Below are 24,287 nucleotides of genomic sequence, written 5' to 3'. Positions count from 1 at the left end.
CCGGCACTGTACTTACATAACCACTCATACTCTCACATTTATAATTACAATTGAACATATACACCACCACCGCTCTGCTTGAAATAACTTCCCATTTTTATTTGCTTTCTTTTACCAGAGATAGAGAGAGAGAGGAGAGAGATAGAGGAGAGAGAGAGAGAGAGAGAGAGAGAGAGAGAGAGAGAGAGAGAGAGAGAGAGGAGAGTGGAGAAAGAGAGAGAGAGAGAGAGAGAGAGAGAGAGAGAGAGAGAGAGAGAGGGAGAAGTTTTTTTTTTATTCTGACAGGGACGTTAGCCTTATGCAGATAATGTCCACAATAGGACTTGTGCTAACAATTTACAGCAAGTCAGGGATACCATCACCTTTACCAGGCATGGGAAACCTTTCCCGAGAAGCAGGCCCGCATGAGACATGGCTCATAATCTGGCGAGCCGCACTCCAAAATACATTTAACGTAAGTTTTTGTTCGCCGTGCCATTCAGAAAGTCCTGTGGGCCGTAGATCATCCACAACTGATCTACAAGCCTTTGCCTCTTATGGAGAATGTAATGCGCCTCCATACGGTATCTTTGAGCAGTTAGTTGAAACGAACCAATGAGAATTAGATATCTTAATTGATATACGAGACGTGATTCACGGCACAAGTCTATATCACAACTTATGCTTCTTATGATTAACACTATTACACGCCCTTGTCACCAATAAAGAAATTATTATTAGAGCTGTCAGGCAACCGAAGACTGAGTCTCTCGTTTTACTTGTGCCTCCTTGCTGGCTATAGTGTCTATTAATTCTCCTATTTTTAAAACATAAAGAAGACATTGCAAGTGAGATGTGTCTCAACCGAACCAGACCAAACAATAATTTCTTCAGTTTCTGGTGATTATCTTTGACTGGCGTCCTTGTATCTTACACCCCTATTCATCAGACACACTTACATGCTCTCACACATAAATATAGACATATTGCTATGAAAATTATCTATGTACTCTCTCCACGCATAAATAGCAATGTATGTCACTTGATAGCTACAACAAGCACCCATTGTAAAAGAGATTTCCATACGGCATAGTGTGTGCGTATGTGGGTGCATACACATACATATTTGTGTGTGTGTGTATGTGTATGCATATTCACATTTACCCGCACGTATATATGCATCTATATACATACATGTATACCAGAGTAAGCACATAAATATGAAAGAAGGTGATATACATACATAGTACAAAGTGGTGAATTTATATAGTAAATGACACCCATAGGGTGAATAGTAGTTAGTAGAGCGATCTCTTTAACCCATCTATAAACTTCATTGATTCTGAGAGCACCAATGATCACTCACTAACACACACACGCAAACGCTCACACACAAACAAGCAACCACAATCCAACGGGGTGACATCGACTTGGTTGCTCTTTTAACTAGAAATTACAGCCAGTCAAATTTCATTCTAATGACACGTTTTTCACCATAAAGAAGAAAGTACATTGCATAATTCAAACTTAGATACTCTGTTTGACCACTGTCGGATAGTCAAGACTAAAACGTCTTTGATCACAGGTCAGCGTTGAACTGAGTCCACACAACAACAACAAAATTAGTAACATGCCATTGTGGAAACCTGTGCACGATCGCTTGAGTTATTGAAAATAGCAGTGAAATCTTTCAAATCACATTCTATTGTTTTCAAAATGGAGGAACATCAAAGGATGGTTGGTTGGTTGGTTGGCACTCCGTCGGTTACGACGATGAGGGTGCCAGTTGATCGGATCAATTGAACAGCCTGCTCGTGAAATTAACGTGCAAGTGGCTGAGCACTCCACAGACACGTGTACCCTTAACGTAGTTCTCGGGGGATATTCAGCGTGACATAGAGTGTGACAAGGCTGGCCCTTTGAAATACAGGTACAACAGAAACAGGAAGATAGAATGAGAGAAAGTTGCGGCGAAAGAGTACAGCAGGGTTCGCCACCACCCACTGCCGGAGCCTCGTGGATCTTTAGGTGTTTTCGCTCAATAAATACTCACAACGCCCGGTCTGGGAAAAGAAACCGCGATCCTTCGACCGCTAGTTCGTTGCCCTAACCACTGGGCCATTGCGCCTCCACAACATCAAAGGATAATGTAGTTTTAAATACATCTTGTCTGAAAAAAAGAAAAATAAAACGCAAGATATTTACTGTTAGAACGTCTTTGTTCAAAGGTATGTTAGATCAGAGTTGATCTGGGACTAAATAACATTAAATAACAGATTCAACAAACAACATACAAATTAACAAGTAAGCAGTGCTGGGGACAGACAGTGGGAGGGGAAGAAATAATACTATTTGGGAACAGAATCCTTTGAAAGTCTCTGAAGTGTATTAGAATAGGACATTGGAAGACTGCGTTTTACAACAACTAATTGTTCTTGTGCAAGAAAGATTTTATCTTCAACATCTTGTTGTTCTATAATTAATTTGATCTTCATTAAAATATAACGATGGAAATCTCTGATACCAGAATCCGGCAAATAACGACACAATATGCTTTCAATTGGCTCTTGCCTCCGATCGATATCAGATTTCAGCTGTTTTGCCTCCTGATATTGTCCGTGTAATCGGTCTCGTTTCTCAATAGCAAGTCTCTGAAATTGAAAGAAATTATGTTTTACAAATACAACTTACAATAGAGGTGGCGACAAAAAATTTAAAAGTATTTGCGTCTCTACCATCTGTGTTTAAATTCGCTGAAGTCGGCGAAAATTCTTTTGGCATCGATAGAATAATTATCAGTATCTATTAGAATGCTTCTGTGATTGATTTTGATCAACTGTTCTATCCCAATGCATGATTTTGTGTCGCTGTTAGAAATCGTTATTACAAGATAAAGAATATCTGAACCAGTAGCTATTGTCTATTTTTCTGCATGTTGTGTTCTTTCTGTCCTACCTTTGATTTATATAATAATAATAATAATGATAATAATAATAATAATATATATAGGAATCCTTCACTTTACGGAAGTAATGCGTTCCTGGAGATCTGTACGTAATGCGAAATTAAATTTCCTATTGATTTTCAATTGCGTATGTGCGTTCGTGTATGTGTGTAACGTGATGATAGCTTTCGAATCGTTAACTACATACTTTGTAATTATATACCACAAAATGGTTTGAGATATATAGTTACATTACTTTTCTCGACTGAGTGTATATTTCATCTCTGAAGCCCATAAAATAACAGTAGTTCAGTTTTTAGTCTCAAACTGTTTCTTTCCTTCTGAGGGCTATGTATATTTCTCTATCTCTCTCTCTCATATATATATATATATATATATATATATATATATATATATATATATATATATATATATATATAGTATGTGTGTGTGTGCCTAACGATAAAATAGAAGGGCAAGTTGTCGTTAACTGTAGTAAAAGCGTTTATAAATAAGTTATACAAATAATTATTGAAATATAATGATACAGAAAGCTAGAAGATGCTCCATAGTACTTATTCATAGATAGGTAAGTATCTAAGGAATTCATCTAAGGAACTCCCAGAGAAGAGAGAAGAAAACTCAATGTAGACCTAGACCCTTACAGCTGTTTCTAGAATTCGGTAATTGATAGATGCAGTAGTGTGCATTGTGCACACACACACACACACACACACACAGATATATATGTATGGCCGTAATGCAACATTAAATTTCCTATTGATTTTCATGATCGTTAACTACATATTGGATCTTAACTAAAACGCAAGTCGCTATTCAGCTAAGCAGAAAGTGTAGTTTTAAATTGTTAACAATTTAAAATTATGCTATACAAGTTCCCATGAGAGTGAAATTACAGATCGTATCTCGAAATTAATGGGCTTAGTTAACGATTTCCATGTGTGCGAAATCCGGGAACCTGGGGTAACCATAATGCAGAGGATGCCTGTCTATGTATGTATATATGTATGTATGTATGTATGTATGTATGTATGTATGTATGTATGTATCTATCTATCTATCTATCTATCTATCTATCTATCTATCTGTATATATATATATATGTATATACACATATTAAATTAGTGATTGAAAATAAATATGAAATAATATGAATTTAAGCTCTAATTACAATATCAGCTATATTCTGAAGATGGAATACGTGACATGAGAATTAGAATACAGCATGAGAATGAGAATATTGTCTCAAATAAACACACTTTGTGTTATTGACCGTTAAACTCAGAAAATGGTACTTCAAATGCAAGTGAAAATCCTTCAATCCTAATTACGTATACACAGATATTCTCTGCACTAGGGTATCATTTCCTTCTTGGAAATCTTGCGAAACCCATATTCTGTTAACTTCCACATTATCCACACACACACACACTTATATATATATGTGTGTATACACACACACACGCACACACACACACACACACACACGCATACACACACACACACATATATATATATACGCATATATACACACACACACACACACACACACACACATATATATATACACATATATACACACACACACACATATATATATATGTGTGTGTCTATATATATATATATATATATATATACATATACATATAAGCTGGTGAAAATAGAAGGAAATAGGAATAACGTATCGTGTATGCTGATTTCCACGTCACGCAACATTTTCAGAGACGCAATGTGCCCGGAAGACATTTGCAATTCCAACTGATTACAAATTCTTTTCGGCACCCAACATTCTATAAGCAGACTCTTAACTGTAAGTCCTTCCCAATGGATAAGTATGAATTAATAAGGTAGCAAATTGGACGTCAAACTTTAAGTACTTACCCTTCGTGTTTCGTCAGCACAATTGGCTGAATTTTCTGCTCTGGCGAGCAGAACTGATAATTTCATTAACAATCGCATAACCATGAGTAAATCTTCAATATAAGCTCGATATTTATTTTTCTCTTGTGGATTATCACACAGTTCTTCCAAAGAATTAAGGATCTGCAAACAAAACAAACCATATTAAATTGATTTCAAATTTTGGCACAAGATCAGTAATTTCTGGGGAGGGATAAGTTGATTACATTGACCCCAGTGCTCGATTGGCACTTACTTTATCGACCCAGAAAGGATGAAAGTCAAAGTCGACCTCGGCAGAATTTGAGTTCAGAACATGAAGACGACGAACAAAATGCCGCAAAGCTCAGTGTGCTTAACTATTCTGCCAGCTCGCCAGTTTACAGATCATATTAATTTGCAGGGAAAAGACAGAACTACTTCATAAATGAACGTCTCCCTCAGCACGCACGCACACACATACACACACAAAGTGAATATAATAAAGTGTAAATTTGCTTCGCTGACGAGATCTAATAAAACCAAAGACGCCTGTAGATGTCACAATGTCACGTACTAGAAAAAATAAAGTCATATACTCCACTACATTCTACTTTTAATTAAAATTCTTGAGTTGTTTCTTCTGTTTTTCTTCCTTCATTATGAGCATAATTCTAATTAATAAAAATTTCTTGCACACTATATGTTAGCGGCTAATTTACTATTTAATGATCATAATCTCGGATTTCGTTACCAGTGAATTAAGTTTAATCTACACAATTGTTGAAGAGGAAAATAGCTATTTTACAAGTGATGCTAAGAGAAACGTCGCCAAGCATTGTGTCCGGCGTGTTAACGATTCTGCCGGCTCACCATCGTGAGGCATATTTATATTATTATATGTATTAAAATATATATACAACGAAATTCCTCACAATCTTAGGTTTCCAAATTACATAAGGAAGTGGTCAACAGGAGGCTATGGTAGAAGACAATTGATGAATTACTTCTCAGTGGGGTCGAACTTGGAACCACATTGTTGAAAGCGAAATTTTTAACCACAAAGCGTGCCTGAGTACTTCCCCCTTCAAACTCTTCCTACAGAAAGAAGTGGATTACGTATTATGAGCTAGATAAGCGTTCGTCAATTTTTCAAACCCGTTTACCCTACGGTGCATTAACCCTACTTGCAATGACTCTGACAATATTGTGATACGAAGGAGGGTCTCTTAGAAATATTATTGCCAAGAATGTAGACCAAACAAATAACAATCTCAGTCTTTTCTGAGGTCTTTTCTGAGAAGATATTTCGAGCAACGCTATCGTTAGATTGGGGAAATGATAACAATAAAAGAAAACAAAATCTAAACTAAAAGAAAACAGGAGAGATGAGCTATCATAAAGAGGTTGGTATCGAAAGTGAAACCTTCAAAATGAGATACAAATTTGTTTTTGTATATAAATACTGGGTTAAAAGTATGCAATTTCGAGAAACACATTTCACTTTCAAACGTACAACACAAAGTGTTTATTGTGTATCTATATTTTATATTTATAGATGGTAACATCAGATTTGGTGCTATATGATTAATGTTATGTTTATAACTCATATAATAAGCCAGTCTCTATAGGCAAAGAAGAGAAACTATTTTTGAACGCTATAGTTATTTTTTGTACAAGAATGTTATTTACTCGCATTAAATTAAAGATACAGGATCTATTTTAAAACGGGGGCGCCAGTTTTCATTTATGTTTTATGTAGTGTTTTTGGTACGGAAAGACTTTCAAACTTCGTATACTTATCTATTTTGTGTTATAGAACAGAAAAATATTTTTGTATTCGAATTTATTTCATGTAAAAAATTGTCTTATTTCGATAATTTCTACTAATCACTGACGTCTATTCAGTTGAAAACAGTTAGCGCTGTAACGGTGTATATCGTATTAATCCCCTAACCCTAACCCTAACTAGACTGTTAACCGTAACCGTAACCCTAACCCTAACTAGACTGTTAACCGTAACCGTAACCCTAACCCTAACTCTAGAATCCGAACTCTAAAATTGTTACACACATAGATACGCACAGCGTAATTTATTATATAAACAATATATGCGTATAAATTACGATTAAACCGGATGAAATATGTCACAGGGAATAACATTTTTATGACCGCCCAGCAGTAACTCTATTGAGCTGAATAGACGTCAGTGATTGGTTGAAATTACAGAAATACGACAACTTTAACATGGAATAACTTGCGAATTCCTTTTTTTTGTTAAGAAGACTAAGAGTAAAAGATGTTTTATATGACACATTCTACCAGTATCCCAAGTTTCAAAGTGTTTCGTTAGTGTTTCGTTAAGAAAATACTGGCGCCCCCGTTTTAAAATAGATCCAAGATACATAACAACAACAGCATAATAATAATAATAATAATAATAATAATAACCCTTTCTACTAAAGATACGAGGCCTGAAATTTGTAGGGTGGCGGTCTAGCCGATTACATTGAATCTTGCTCTTAGCTGGGACTTATATTATCGACCCTGAAATGACGAGAGGCAAAGCTGATCTCGTTGACATTTATGCTCAGAATTCTGCCAGTTCATAATCATAACAGTGATGGCTATTCTCACCATCATCGTCGCCATTATCATCATCTCCACTACTATAAGGAATTTTGTTTTAGGATAAATAAAGAATGTTTCGAAACCCACCTTTTCTCCTAAATTATTGATATCTTTGGTCTCTCGTTCAATGGTTTGTTTGACGACTTGTAGAGCTTCTAGTTTTTTTCGAATGGACTCTTTCAGTTCTTCCTGTTGTAAGAAGATTAGAATAGTGAATTAGAGAAAAAAAAAAACAAAAAAAGAAAATCTACGCATCACCCCACCCAGATGTTTTGAAAGGTTTCGTACTGCGTAAGAGCATCTGCTCTTTTCACACAAATGTTTGAAAAGTTGAAAACACCGAAAGCACGTAAACAATACGAAAACTTCCTTTTAAAACGTTTGTGTAATTAAAAAAAAAAATAGTTTTACAATGATTAATAATATTTAACTTCAAAATCTTCCTCGAAATATTGGTTTCAAACTTTGGTACAATGCCAGCATTCTAGTGGGAGGGGAAGAGTCGAATTCATCGATACCCAGCGCTCAACTGGTACTTATTTTACTGACCCCGAGAGGAAGAAAGTCAAAATCGACATCGGTGAAATTTGAACTCAGAATGTAAAAACGAACGAAATACCGCTAAGCATTTTGCCCAGCTTGTTTAATGAGTCTGCCAGCTTGCCACCTTCAATTCTTTCTCGTGGTTGAGAACTAGGGTTAATATAATAGACTTATTCCCTCCTCCGAAATTGCTGGCCATGTGCTAAAATTTGAAATCAATATTAATATATATTCACACACACACGCACACACAAATTTTGATAGATATCAGGGGCGTATACTCGGGGAGTCCAAGGTGAGCGTTGCAAAGTACCAAAGATAGTAAATTTTCTCTACAATAATTCTGTTCTTGCAGTATCATGGCATAATCTGGTCGTGATTTGTTTTTCAACTCTAATAATACACTCTCAAAAACAAAGATAAAATCATTTTGAAGTCGTATTAAGTATAGAAACAGCTTGCTGTTTGTATGTTTATACTTATGCCAGACGAGTAGGTTCAGCACGGTTGCACAACAAGTGACAACAACCATCCTATCCCATGTGTGTGTGTGTGTGTGTGAGTGCACGCGCGCACGTGCATGTGTTTGTGTATATATATTTATATATATATGCACATACACATGCACACATGCATATATGAGCACACTACTCAGAACAAAATATTGTGATACACGAAACACAAGCTAAAACAGGTTCGTGTGCATACATATACATGTGGCGTCTCATATTTCCACATAATCACATACATAATTACATATACATGGGTATATACACATATGTGCGTATATGCCAACAAAATATATACATATACAAAAATGAAAAAATAAACAAGTTAAACACGTGTGCCTATTTATATTTGCACACGAGCACACATGTATAACAAACAAAAATACACATGTAAAAACATATATACATCAACATTTACACACACACACACACATATACATGTATACAAACACGTACATATATCGTCATAGCATATGCGCACATATATAAACAAGAATAGGAAACTGGGAGTAACTTGAACAGAATCAACTTCGAATAAACATTATTCTTATGTGTACTGAGTACTTACTTGCATACAAATGCATTTCACATCAGTGTGATACCACTATCCACCCCTCTCTCTTTCTCTATCCTTTATCTGTCTGTTTGTGCAGTGAATTAGTAAAGTTACTTGAGCGAACTGTGGAATGCTTTGTGATATTTGTTTCGGCTTTCTCTGCACCGAGTTCGAATTCTGCCAATACCTTTTCTGCCTTCTGTACATCTGTAGTAGATAAGTACTGAATCAGCCTGGTCGGTGGATTGGCAAAATTGTTAGTGCGTCATAGGAGATGCCATGTTTTATGAGTTCAAATTCAATCTCCTAACCGACTCGGCTAATGGTGATAACTCTTCAACATCAGACGGAATATTGCGCCAATTGGTGCAAAACCTCGGGGAATAATCCAAATCTGCATCTCAGGAAAAATTCTCGCAAGCATACTTTTAAAAAGCTAGGTGTTTCTTCATTGTAGAAGAATACCTATCAGAGAACCAATGCAGATTCAGAGACTACAGGAGCACCCCAAATCTGGCATTTGTATTCAGGCAATTCCAAGAGTAGATGTATGGGACAAAACAAGATATTGTATATGATGTTCGTAGAGCTTAACAAAGCCTTCGACACTGAGGAGAAAGTGTCTGTGGAGAATCGTGGAATGAGTGGGATGCACTATGCCTGTCTTTCTGTATGGTCCAGAGTTGTGGACTACCTGCAGTCACCATCTTTGACTCATTGAACTCTTCCATCAGCGCTGCCTCCGCTCCGTCCCCACCACCCACTGGTGGGACTTTGTTACCAGCATTGATGCCCTCGAAAGGAAGAGGTTAGAAATACCGAGATCATGCAGTTAAAGTCGCAGCTTAAAGGTACAAGTCATACAACACTCTGCTCAAGATAATGATGCATGGCGAACTCTCTCCCTGCTAGCTATCATAACAGAGCGGCACCAAAGAAAATGTTATAAGGATTCTCTTAAGAAATCCCTTGGTGTTAGTCAGTATAACCATCGCCAGTGGTCTGCTATAGCGTCCATTAGTTTGTCTCATCCACCGGGAATGCATGCAGAGTTGACCTTCAGTACAAAAGGAGATTGTAGAGGAATCGTGACACAGCAGTAAAGGACACCGAACAGTATTTTACCCTTGTAATTTGCTGAATGAAAGATGTGATAATAATAATAATAATAATAATAATAATAATAATAATAATAATAATAATAATAATAATAATGATTTCAAATTTTGGCACAAGACCAGCAAGTTCGCGGGATGGGGTAAGTCGATTACATCGACCCCAAAGTTCGAGTGGTACTTGTTTTATCGACCCAGAAAGGGATGAAAGACCTAGTCGATCTCGGTGGAATTGAACTCAGAACGTAAAGACGGATGAAATGCAGTTAAGTATTTTGCCCAGCGTGCTAGTGATTCTGCCAGCTCACTGCCTTAGATATAATAGTAATACAGTAATCCATCGACTATCGTGGGTGTTACGTTCCAAACATCCCTGCGATAGGTGAAAATCCGCGAAGTAGAAACAGTACAGTATATATTTTTTATTATTTTTATAATTTGTATATATTTATTTTATTATAAACGCGAAACAGCACCACGGAAGAATCGACGTAAACTTAAATGATAAACCGCGATAGGTTAGAGATTACCGTAATGATAAACGGATAGATATAAATTTCTGTGTGCTTGTGTATATAATACGGAACAAGATGCAAACAATCGAAGTTGCGGTTTCAATCACAAATTGAAATCATCTAATTTCAGTTATAGTGCTTATTACCTTTAGCAAGGCATGCTTATCACAACTTATTTCCGTACATTTGGTGAAAAGAAACATACATACTCAACTTATAGTCTGCATAACAGTTGAAAACAGAGCAAAAAATATCTAATACTTAAAGCAAGAACAGGAAGGAAAAAAAGTAGAATATACAAGAAAAAAAAATGCTGCTACTACTGTTACAATAACAACCGAGACATACATTGAACACATAGCTGTGTCTAATGACCTCGAAAATATTTGCAACTATCAAAATGTTTATTGAAAGTGGACAAAATAGGATTTGTTTAGCAGCTATATATAGAATAATTGCCTATTTTAAGTGCCTTACCCATCTACCGATGCTATAAACGCTGCCATCATTGCCAAGTACCAGTATAATTTGGTTAATGTCAGCCGAAACTGCTGTTGGATCTGTTAGAAATACCAGTCACATCATCCTCAAATTAAACCCTAGTATCTTAAAAACAAAAATAAAAGGGATACACACACACACACACGCATATATTCTTTTATTTGTTTTAGTAATTGGACTGCGGCCATGCTGGGACACCACCTTGAATTTAGAACGAATCGACCCCGGTACTTTTTAAAATATTTTTTAAAGTCCAGTACTTATTCTATCGTTCTATTTTGCTGAACCGCTAAGTTACGGGGGCGTAAACACACAAACACCGGTTGTCAAGCGGTGATGAGGACAAACACACGCACGTGCGCGCGCACACACACACATATACATACGACGAGCTTCTTTTAGTTTCCGTTTACTAAATCCACTCACAAGGATTTGGTCGGCCCGAGACTATTGCCCAAAGTGCCAGGCAATGAGACTTATCCCGGAACCATGCAGCTGGAAAGCAAGCATTTTACCACACAACCTCGCTTGCGCCGATATGTATATATATCTTTTATCCCTTACTCATTTTAGTCCTTGGACTGCAGCCATGCTGGGACACCGCTTTAAAAGGTTTAGTCAAAGAAATCGACACTAGTCCTTATTTTTTAAACCTGGTAATATTCTATCGGTTTCTTTTGCCGAACAGCTAGGTTTACGGGGACGTAAAAGAACAACTCAGCACCGGTTGTCAAACGGAGGGAAAGGGAACCCGCGTGCGCGCGACACACACACACACACACACACACACACACACACACACACACACGCACACCACACACACACATGATGGGCATCTTCAGTTTCTGTCAATCAAATCAATTCGCAAGGCTTTGGTCGGCCCGAGATTATAGTGGAAGACACTTGCTCAAGGTGCCATATGGTTAGGAAAGAAACTTCGCACCACTCAGCCACGCCTGCGCCTATATATATATATATATATATATATATATATATATATATATATATATATATATATATATATATATTTTTATTTTTACAGTTTACTTGTTTCAGTCATAAGACATATTCACCTTCACACACTTGTTTGTATGTGTGTTATAAACTCCTGATGAAATTGTCGTTGATTGGGGTTGGGGGGCACCGTGACATACGGTGTCTCGAAGCTTTAAACCTAGCGGAGCGCATCTCCGGGTCTGAACAGTCAATTTTTTTCTTGAGAGAGAGGGAGAGAGAGAGAGAGAGAGAGAGAGAGAGAGAGAAGAATCAGCTTCAGTAATGGGCAGGTGCTTAGTCGAATTCGCATTAAATACGGAGTAAAGTTGACTTCGGCGGGATTTGAACACGAAGGGCAGAAGCACATAACGAATACCACAATTATTCTGTCAGTTACTCTAACGACTCTTTCAATTCAATGCATGCATTTACATAAAAATAGCGCATACATACCTTTTTCTTTAGAATACAGTTATCATCAACCTTGTTGTCTTGTTGATCTGGGGTTGGAGCTTCTTTCGAAATCACATCTGTAGAACTGAAATAAATAAAAAATGAAACTGAGTTATGGCATTAAGCAGGTGTAACCAGACTTGCCTTCACATAAGAGCCACATACAATAATCTTCAGATGTTCGAAAGCTGTTTGAAGAGAGAGAGAGAGAGAGAGAGAGAGAGAGAGGATGATGATAGGATGCATGCGTTGTGCTGGTAGTAAGACGCACGTTTACAGGTAGCTAATATTGGTTCTAAGATCGGCTCAAGGCCTGAAATTTGGAATAGGAAGTTAGTTGATTAAGTCGGCTTCCGTACTTGACTGGAGTTCTATTTCATTGATTACTGAAAGGATGAAAAACAAAGTTGAGTTCAGTGTGATTTAAACTCAGAACAAATACATCAAAGTATTTTGATCGTCTCTCTTAGAATCTGCTAATCCACCGCTTTATACACACACACACACACACATATGTATAAATAAGTAGATACATGAATGTGTAACTCTTCTGGATAAAATGTGTGGTCTACGACTGTGAAGAAGTACGCAGGTGAGCGATCCTTTAACATTATACGTTTAGGTGAACTTAGCAAAAAACTTACATTAATATACTTCGGTTTTCATAAAGATGACGGGTTAGCTATATACGAAAAGCACTAGTAGACATAAATTAGATATATTAAAGAACATTAATCTACACATTCAGTACTTTTAACCTTAAAATAGCTATAGCTACTGACTGTAAAGTTAATTTCCTCGACAGCATTCTAGATTTAACCACCTTTAAGAAGTTGAATAAAAGATTAGTCTTATTAGCATAAAACCATACTATTCGGCCATAGTTCTTAAAAACCTAATATATAATATTACATGAGTGAGTTAAAATTTGTCTTCAAATAAATCTTTGATAAACACTCCCTACAAGAATAATGTCTAATAAGCTTGTGGCTGCAAGGATAAACTTACCAACTCTTTCTAAATCCCCACCTCCCAACTAAAAAAAAAAAGCTGTCGCAAAATCATATAGTTTACACACACCGTTTCACTTAAAGTTACACCTAATATTGCTTTCTAACCTTAACAGATAAACATTTCTCTAAAAACAGCAAGTATAGAAAACTATTTTAGTAAGCAGAATCTTAAATCAAGCCACAGTTATACCTACCACACACGTAAAGAGCATAATATTACATGCATTCCCAATAGACCTGAGTCATGTTCAGGCAGAAGCATCAATGCGTGCTCTCTAAATGTATTGCAACGCAGAAGCTATTATTACAAATGTGATGTTACCACTATATATCCAAACTTTGATGCGACACATACATCTGCATGACTGAAGACAAATTTAAGAGTAGATTCTGCAACCTTACTTTTTCTTTCACTAGTATATAGAAGAAAATTGCAACAATACTAACCTGTTACTTCTATCACTAAGAAGGAAAAACTTTTAATTAATGAAAAGGAAGATAAAAAAACACAAAATCCTATGAGTATGGAATTATAAGATGTTATTTTTGAACGGTAAAGGAACGGTTCACACCTAAAAATCTACATAACCATGATATTTATTTAAACACCAGGTCCAAATACTTTCGCAAAACAAAGGCACTTTGAGAACCAACTATTAGATAAGCGAGACACACCGCTTCTCCTCCCTTCCTTCGAGCACGCAAGCATGTATTATATATGTGTGTGTGTGTACTTGGCGCGCGCTCATGAGTATGTATGCATGCACATGTGACAGGATGGTTTTGATAATATGTTGGATGGCCCAGAGATGATTTGGAGCCAAATAATAACAAATGAAATCTTTTTGCTTGTGTAGGACACTTATTGAAAGTATTCCCACATATTAAAACAGTTCTGGATGAGCTAATTAGAAACTTAAGAGAAGACAAATAAACCACCGATAATGATAAATAAAATAACTTTTAGGAGTGCATTTCAAGCAAACTTCTATCAACTTTCTTAATTCAAACTAAGAGTCGGGATAATGTTGCTATCTCAAAATAATAACGAGCAAGTAAGCAAATTTTTGAGAGGAATTTTTCACAGCAACCCATTGTTAACTCGATGGTGTTATTAAAAACAAAAAAACAAAAAAATTATCCTAAATTTATCTTTGTTGAAATCAATATTTGCCGAAGATATTCTACTGTCAAAACATTCCCCTCTTTTTAATCTAGTTTGTTTAAACAAGGCATATATATATATATATATATATATATATATATATATATATATATATATATATATATATATATATATATGTGTGTGTGTGTGTGTGTGTGTGTGTGTGTGTGGTGTTTGCTATTTTAAGTGACATTACTAGAATGTGTCAAATCTGAATAAGTTGTTGTTCACCATTTTATCTTCTGTCGGCAGTTGTATGTGTCAGACCAAGCTAGCGTCGAAATTTTTACCATGACCTTTAGAATCATTCAATGGTTTGAGAGGCAATAACTAAATACTTATACATACATACATACATACATACATACAATTATATAAATAAAATAATCAGATAAAATTAGAAGAGAAGCGAGCCAGGAGCAGACGGAATTTATAAAAGGTTTAGTTATTCTAAAGAACATTAGCTCGACACGGCTGTTAACTGATGGAACCACAAGATTGAGATGGCAACTGGCTTTCAAAAATTATTCTGATAAGCGTATTTTGAAAGAACAAAAGGCATTTAGTGTTCCTGAAATAATACATCTCAGACTGATTAATTGACCGTATTAGAAGAGCTATGATTTATATATCTGTCTAGTGAATGTTACTAATGGGTAGATGTTAACTAGTAAGTAACCTCCAGCATTTATATAATACAACTTTCAGTAGATCTTGTAAATAAGTAACCCTTGTTAAGCACGCCACTTAATTAAAGCAGTGAGGCTGAAGTGTTAGGTTTCTCAATATAGGTTTTATATGTCGGTATGCATTTTATTTTCTTCATCTGCTACCATAAGTACGTGGATGAAAGACAGAAAAACTCTCGTATGGAGAAAAATTTCACGTTCTAAAAATATAACCGTTTCTAATATAGACACAAGGCCACAGATTGAAATTGAGAGATTAAACCAGTGGTTCTCAACAATATTTTGCCTTTGGACCCTTTAAATTCCTCTTTTATTTGGGTGGACTCTCAAAGTCATTCGATGTTTAAAAATTCCTATTATATCTTTTTAATTAGATATTATTTGGAATTGTATTAAAAATTGTTAAAATATTTTTTAGTGTATTGTAGAAGTATATCCAATTTATTGTACATAATTTTTAACAACGAACTCCTATATGGACCCTCGAGGACTATATGAATCCTGGTTGAGAGAACCACTGGATTAGACGATTAATTTGACATCAATATTTTACAGTATTTATCCACAAGAATGAAAAGCAAAGTTGACCTCGTACAAAGAACGTAAAGAGCCTTAAATAAATACTGCAATGTAAAGAGCCTTAAGTAAATACTGCCCTCAATTAAGATATAATCCAATAATTATCAAATTCATCAACAGAGCTTTTTATTAAGACACCCACCCCAAAAAACAGCAACGAGCTGGCAGAATTGTTAGCACGCAGGGCAAAATGCTTAATAGCATTTCGTCCGTCTTTACATTCTGAGTTCAAATTCCGCCAAGGTCGACTTTGCCTTTCATCCTTTGAGGGTCGATAAAATAAGTACCAGTTGTGCATTGGGGTCGATGTAATCGACTTACCTTCAAACTTGCTGACTTTGTGCCAAAATTTGAAATCAATAAAGAGTACATATGATAAGGACAAGCCTTTAAATATATCACAGACATTACTTTTCTTCGACTAAGTACAATTTTAATGGACGAGGATGAGTAAACATACCAGCTATGAGTAATGAGTTAGCAAATATCGATCAAATATGACGTGAGTCTGAAAGCAGAAGTCAATCTGAAGCAAACCGTGTCTGTGATAAAAATTGAAATCTCTTAAAACTCAGATCAACGAGAAAGCTTTCTGGAGGTCGTTTGACATGCTATTTTTTCGTCACTATCTCATATCACACTCTACCGTCTTAGTAAATATAGTTCACTGATATTGTAATAAAGTCCTACAAATACTACGTTTCAATATAAAATTCTTGACAGATATGAGTGCATCGTCTTTTATTATAGGTCTTCTCAATTAGGCTAGTCTGGAGATAAACAATAACAACATATGAATGTACACATACACATTCGTGTATTTATGTAGCGTATTTGTTTGGTTTTCGTGTGAAATACTAAGTGTTTAATAAATATTTGTGAAAGACACATTTAGAGTCTGCTGTAATTGCGTGATGCTAAACTAAATTATTTCCTAATAATTAAAAGTTTTTAAAATGAAAAAGTCTGTAATGAAATATTGTTTTCTACTCTAGGAACAAAACCTCACATTTTTGGGGAAAGGTAAAGTCGACCTCGGCGGAATTTGAACTCAAAACGTAAAGACAGACGAAATACCGCTAAGCATTTCGCCCGGTGTGCTAACGTTTCTGCCAGCTCGCCACCTTTCTGTAATGAAATATTAAAACAAGTGTCACCTCTTATAGAACCAACAAAGGAAGAGAACGTCTGTTCTATATTGGACCAATCGAATTTATTATTTTTATTATCACCCCTTAAAGCCCTGATATTTTGATAGTAATGTTACAAGGCATCTTTCTATGCGGGGTTCATATAATTCTTTTTTTTTTAGGGGTGTTCACGAATCTAAATAGTAAATTGGGGATCTACAATAGTATTTTAAGGGGCCCTGGAAAAAATTTTGTTTTAGATATATGTATTGGTATGTATTGCAAGAAACAGCTAGGTTTCCTTCTCTAACATTTTACATGGCTCAGCCTACACAAGTTAATGTGTGAAAAACAAAATAGGAATTTGAAAGGAGTTTCTATAAAACTAGTTTCTAAACATCGGGTCCATCGGAATAAAGTAGTAATGAAAGGGGTCCATAGGTAAAAAGTAATATGGTTGAGAACACCTGATCTGAATGCTTTGCTACTTTCCCCGGTCTGGAGGACGAGAGTGTTGGCATAATTGTCTCCCTCGAACTTTTTTAAGTCGACACCATCGGGAAAGGCATCAACACGGAAGGAATTCCAGAGGGTCGAGTTCTGAGAAGAACTGTTGTAGTATTTATTGCGAAGCTTATGGGGGTTAGAGAAAAATAAGGGATAATGAAAAGAGGAGAGATGAGTTGGATGGAAATGCCTGAGTGGAGGTGTATGGGGCATAGTGATCTCCGGGGAGTAGTGACCAATATAGATGCAAATAGGAAATGTCAGAGGAAGGGAACAGCGTGCCTGTGGACTAGAGACAGGAGCATGTCTGTCAGTGGTATTATGCTAATTAGATGGATGACTCTTTTCTAGATGTGGTCTCGGATGTCTGTGTGCGCCTAGATGTGAGAGCAATAATCCATTGTAAGCTTCACCATTCTGTTATGGCCTAAGTTAGTAATGCTTTAACTATGGAACGAAATTTATACCATTTATATAATTTGTATTTATATAATTTAGATGGTCAATAATCGTTGGGGGTTGAAGTATCTTCTTCCACTGAAAGACCAATCGTTGGGATGCAGTCAAGTCTATAACATATAACATTTATAAGGCAATTGACTGATAAACAGTGGCACAGAATCAAAGACATAATCTATTATACATACATTTATATTATTTAACGTATGGTTCAGGTAACGCTAACTCTTCTATTCAACAGACTAGTTTTGGCGGGTAGCTATTTCTTCTGCTTCTAAACTAATAGCAAGGTAACAAAGTTGTTTTCTTATAAGTAATAGGGATTTTGTTGGAAAGATATTTATGGCAAGTGTAGATATTAAGTTATATATACTTTTGATTTTACCTAAAAGAAAATGTATGTATTATGGGTTTTCATTTCTTAAAAGCTTTTGTGTTATATGTTACATTACATTTAGACCTCAAATATAATTTTCTTGCCAAAAGTAATTTAATAAGTAAATTAATAATTCCAAGAAAATCTCATCGAACCAACAGAAGACGGTTCAGCTTATAAATACATACATACATACATACATACAAAGCTCTACCTAAGAAGAGATAAAGGAGGTACAGGCTTGAGATCAGTGTAGACAGCCTTTGAATGTCGTATAGTCTCTCTCAAACAACACTTGTTAAGCAATAGCAGCAAACATAAATACATTAGCTTAATGCTAAAAAATGAAAAGAACAATGTTCTACGTGTTAGCAGTGAGCTTCTGAGGAAGCATCCTCTTTCTGATGAACTGCCATACAACCCCAAAACAGCTGGACCTCAGAGAAGACCTGGATGCGAAACGCTCAGCATACAAAAAAAAAAAAAAAGTCATGCATGAGTATGTTTCCCACAAATTTGAAGAAGACAGTAATATTAACATGAAGCGTAGCGTCTCTTGATCTCGTGACAGCTACATCACACCACACTTCGAAGGCTATGCATTTACAATCCAAGAACAGGAGCTTGCTACTAAAACCTAATAAACGAAAGAAATACTGAAGCCCCTGGAGTTCCAAGACGCAACCGAAAATATAGAATATGTCATTTTTCTATGGAAGATATCACACATGTGATTAATAGATACTCAAAATTGTCATCAAGGTACTACATCCTTATGTGACACGATGTTGTCGCAAAAACAATATACAATGTCATTCATAAAAAAGACTGCTCTGGAATAAATATAGAGAATCTCCGTTACTGAGTACATACACAAGCAATCCAAGGAACACTGGTGGAACATTTTCATGAAAGCATCTGTCAAGTGTAAGCATAACAGGCCAGAAATTGTTGTTTGGTACAGACAAACAAAAGTATGTACCGTGATAGAGGTCAGCTGTCCTGCTGGTGTGAATATCTCTTTGAAAATAAAAGAGAAAGATGGTAACTATGGACAACTGCTTCGAAACCTCCAGCTTCTATATCCAGATAACAAATTTACATTGGTAAACAATAATAATTGGTGTACTTGGTTTTGTGAGTAAATGTTTAAGTGACACATCGCATGAGCTTGGATTTTCAGAAAAAGAAATCAACCGACTAACTCGCATATTACAAATACAATCTGTAAGTGGAACAGTAGAAATATGCAAATTTTCTCATGTTAAATATAAACATGTACACACACACACACACACATGTATAAATATACATATGTGTGTGTATGTTTATATATATATATATATATATATATATAATTTAATTTATATAAGGGCATTACTATACAATAATGCCTCACGCTTAGAGGGACTTCATAAGTCAAAACTACCAAAATAATCACATTTTTACCGATCGCGAGGGAATGCAACTTTCAAAGTTAACCTCCTAAAAACTTTTAACTTAACGGCAAACCAATGGTTTCATAATTAACACAGCAAAACTATGTAGTAAACTATGCGTGGGGCATTATTGTATAGTAATGCCCTTATATAAATTAGATTATATATATTTATGGGGAAAAAATGATGGGTTTTTTCCTTATGAGGTTATTTCACGCTGACTACTTGATAAATTCTTAGAAAGATTTTATCCTTACATTATATATATATATATATATATAGCGAGAGAGAGAGAGAGAGAGAGAGAGAGAGAGAGAGAGAGAGAGAGATAGAGAAGGAGAGAGAGAGAGAAGGAGAGAGATAGAGAGAGTGAGTGAAAGAGTAAGAGAGAGAAAAGTCAGAAATAGCAGTGAAGTTATATTTTTAAAACCAACGCAAAATAATGAAATTCTTACCAGTTTTCTTCGTTTGTATTTTCTTTCCCTTCCGTCTGTGTTTGGTTTTCTAGATGTTCTTGTAAAGCTGTTGAACGACTTGATCTAATCTGTATATCAAAAACACTCTTAACATAATCCGTAGCACGTTTGTTGTTCGGCTTTAAAACACTTAATAATTCTTTATCGTTTTCATTCAAGTCTTTATACAAATCTTTTGCTTTTTCTTCAAATTCAACTTCCTCTTGCGATAATTCCCGGGAATGATGACTTCCAGAATGTGATTTCTTAGATTTATTAGATTTAGCATTCAATTTCTTACTTTTAATAGGAACAATTGGTTTAACTGGAATGCTATCCTCTTTCTGTTGAACCTTTTTTGATTCTTGTTCAGGAATATTGTTTTTGTTAATATCACAAGCAATTTTATCAATATCGGACGAACTTTTTGATTGATTTCCGTTTTCCAGATTGTGTGGCTCGGACTTACCTGATAAAGTTTCTGTATTGTTTTCTATTGACATTTTTCTTTCAGGTGTCTCGAAACTACGACATCCGTTTTGAAACATTATTTCATTGGGAAAGCTAGAGGACATAGGGTCAATTTGAGTCTTGGAGATGGATTTTTTCTCGCCCATTTTAGCAGCTTCGTCAATAAATAGATTAGGTGTGGAATTGGTATTTACCTTGGAAATGTCAGTAAGTTGTGGTGAATGGTATTTGACGTATATATCTGGTGACGAACAACGCGAAACATCTGACTCGTTAATCGGTCTCCAACCACTGTCTTGTTGCTTATAATATGCTCGTTCCGTATGCTTTAAAGGCATAGACCCAATGCTAGCACGACCTGATGCCACACATTTTCCTAAGCGTGTTCGGTTTGGTAGTAACAGGGAGTAAATAGAAGTTGTCTGCAAATGAAAGAAAATATATATATATATATATGTATGTAAATAATTATATAACCATTTACGTAGTTAGTCTAACGATTAAAGCACTTTATTTCCTATTCAACGCGCCTTTCCAAGAAGCCGATCCTCTATTTTGTTGAACGTCTACTGTTAGCGTGCCAAACATTACTTACTCGTTGATTTTTAGTAAGACACATTGTTCAATAGAGGATAATATTTAGATTCAGTGTTGGCGGACAGCTCAGCACCTTATGACCGGATCCGTTTTGCAAGCTTTCAGATCCTTCCTTATACATGTAATTATTGCTTACCATTACTAATAATAAATACAGTGTTAGTGGGTGTGATGATTAAAAATAATTGTTTTATTATTTAAAGTTGTGAAGGCGGCGAGCTGGCAGAATCGTTAACACTCCGGACGAAATGTTTAGGAGTATTTCTTCTGATACTACGTTCTGAGTTCAAATTCCTTTCGGGGTCGATTAAATAAGTACCAGTTACGCACTGGAGTCAATGTAATCAACTTAATTCCTTCCCCCAAATTTGAGGTCTTGTGCTTCCAGTAGAAAGGATTATTTAAAGTTGTGTAAATTACTCCCACTACTAAAATGTTCAAGTATTGGGGTCGGAAGTCCACGATAGAATAAACATCTTTATGATTAATCTAAAGGATTTGAAAAAGCTATAATTTATGTAATAAATTCTTATTGCTTAGCTTCCAATATTGATTCACTTAAATATTTTAATGACAATCTGTTCAGAAGGAAATAATTGTTTTATACACAAGTATTAAAAGTGTTAGGCAAAGTAAAATGGGAAAACCCGTTGCTTTATTTTTAGACGCTCATGAACGATAAAACTAAAGATTTCAGCTAGGAACCGAAACAAGTTCATAAACTCATCTCATCACCACACGGCTGAGCATGTGAGTCAGAACGTAAAATCTCAGATATGATCAATTTTTCTAGCAGGAGCAGATTAGTCGTACTTATAATGTTAATTTAAGGATTAGTGTTGGCAATTTGAAGTATCAGGATGGTTTGATGCTTTGACTAGTCAGCGCAACTAATTTGGTTTTATATATATATATATATATATATATATATATATATATATATATATAATACAAAATGGGACAAGAACGCAAAACATCCAGACAGTTAGGTGATACAAGAAAGGGACAACAAAACATCCAGATAGACGATACAAAGAAAACAAGGACGGGTTATTCGGAGTTTTCTTTCCTCAGTTGAACTCCAGATTATCGTTGTAATTTCAGCTGGTTATACTCAAGATTGCTCCAATCTGGCCAGCCCCAAGGAAAAACTAAGCTAAGAGCATTAGATTCATTGGAAGAAAGCAGTGAATGTATACGAAAACAAGGACGGAAAAAATGGAGAAAGTTACACAAATACAAATAACAGGACATAACAACAGGTGTCTTTCGACTAAGGATGAATTAAACTAAGCTGGCGTGTGTGGAAGTAAAGCCTTACGGCAGGGATACAAGATTTCACAGGCACAGGGAAGCATATAGATGTTGCACGGACAACGGCCGAACCAAGAAAGAAAGGTCAGGTTTGGCCGAACACTGGTCACGTGGGAGAGAAGAGAGAGAAGTAAAAGCAGAGGGACAGAAGAAATAAGGAGGGGCGAGAAAAAAAATGACAGGGACACAGTGAAGTGAAAAGAGGAGGGAAAGTGAGCATGAAGTGAAGGCAATGCAATGTGAGAGGGGGGGGGACGAAAGAACAAAGAGTGGACTGAACGAACGAAATAAGCGTGAAAGGGCTGATAGAACGAAGGAATATATATATATATATATCGACCCTAGTACTTATTTTTTAAAGGCCTGGTATTTGTTCTATCGGTCTCTTTGCCGAACCACTAAGTTACAGGGACGCAAACACATCAGCACCGATTGTCAAGCGGTGGTAGGGAGACAAACACAAAGACACACACACGCACATGCATATATATGTATATGGGAGAATTTACGAAAAAAAACAACAACAGACGAGGACAGGTGGTGTAAACAACAAAAGGATGTATTAGTTTAACGCTCGGGAATAGAGAAAGTCTTTAACGTTTCGAGCTACGCTCTTCAACAGAAAGAATACGGAGAAAACAAGCAGAAAAACACAGAGAAAAAACATTGAATGTTTTGGTCAACGATCTATCATGTGTGTGTGTGTGTGTGTGTGTGTGTGTGTGTGTGTGTGCGTGTGTATATATATACATATATATGTGTTTGTATATATATATATATATATATGTATATATATATATATATATATATATATATATGTTTGTATGTATATATATATATGTTTGTATATATATATATATATATATATATATATATATATATATATATATATATATATATATATATATATATATATATATATATATATACTAGCAGAAATACCCGGCGTTGCCCGGGTTAAAGAGAATAATGAAATCTAAAAACGCCGTCTAGACTACGCAACCCTCAACTGTTAGTAGCTACGATACCATATTTCTACATTAATAACTCTCCAATCCATGCCAGCATGGAACATAGATATTAAGTGGAATGCTAGAAGAAAGTTTTCAACTCATATGTATATAAAGTAAATACACGTAATTCAGAAACACGTTTTTGTGTATCTTAGTTCGTAACCAAACAAACAGGTACAGATTATAAATAATGAAAGGCCAATTTTGGTGATTCATTTGACAGAGGTAGTAGAGAGACAATGCGAGGATAAATCTGAGGTTGGATCTTGAAAGTTTGGATGAATGCTGCCTCAGTTAAATCTCTTGTGGTTCCAAATGATGTCATCTGTAGTACAGCGTCGTATTGTCTAATTTTGTTTTGCAAATGTTAGGAATCTTGGTCAGTTGATGATAACAGTTTCTTCAATAGCTCTGGAGGTTGGGGATTGTGGAATTGTTG

At 35.7% G+C, this 24,287-nt stretch overlaps 1 protein-coding gene across 1 annotated transcript in view; it reads right to left on the bottom strand.

Annotated features, from left to right (window-relative positions):
• Window positions 1-2,179: 2,179 nt before the first annotated feature.
• Window positions 2,180-24,287, bottom strand: part of LOC106869259 (uncharacterized) — a 107,652-nt gene continuing 85,544 nt past the window's right edge. The window contains exons 3-7 of the mRNA XM_089352271.1: window positions 20,454-21,346; window positions 12,642-12,726; window positions 7,541-7,642; window positions 4,826-4,987; window positions 2,180-2,630 (exon numbers count right to left, since the gene is read on the bottom strand). Of these exons, the coding sequence (XP_089208397.1) occupies window positions 2,328-2,630; window positions 4,826-4,987; window positions 7,541-7,642; window positions 12,642-12,726; window positions 20,454-21,346 (1,545 nt within the window). The 3' untranslated portion in view covers window positions 2,180-2,327. The remainder of the gene's footprint in view (window positions 2,631-4,825; window positions 4,988-7,540; window positions 7,643-12,641; window positions 12,727-20,453; window positions 21,347-24,287) is intronic.

This window comes from Octopus bimaculoides, chromosome 5 (assembly GCF_046866305.1).
Source record: "Octopus bimaculoides isolate indiv1 chromosome 5, ASM4686630v1, whole genome shotgun sequence".
Taxonomy (NCBI): Eukaryota; Metazoa; Mollusca; class Cephalopoda; order Octopoda; family Octopodidae; genus Octopus; species Octopus bimaculoides.
The sequence above is the reverse complement of the archived record's forward strand: the minus strand, read 5'-3'. Positions and strand labels throughout refer to the sequence as shown.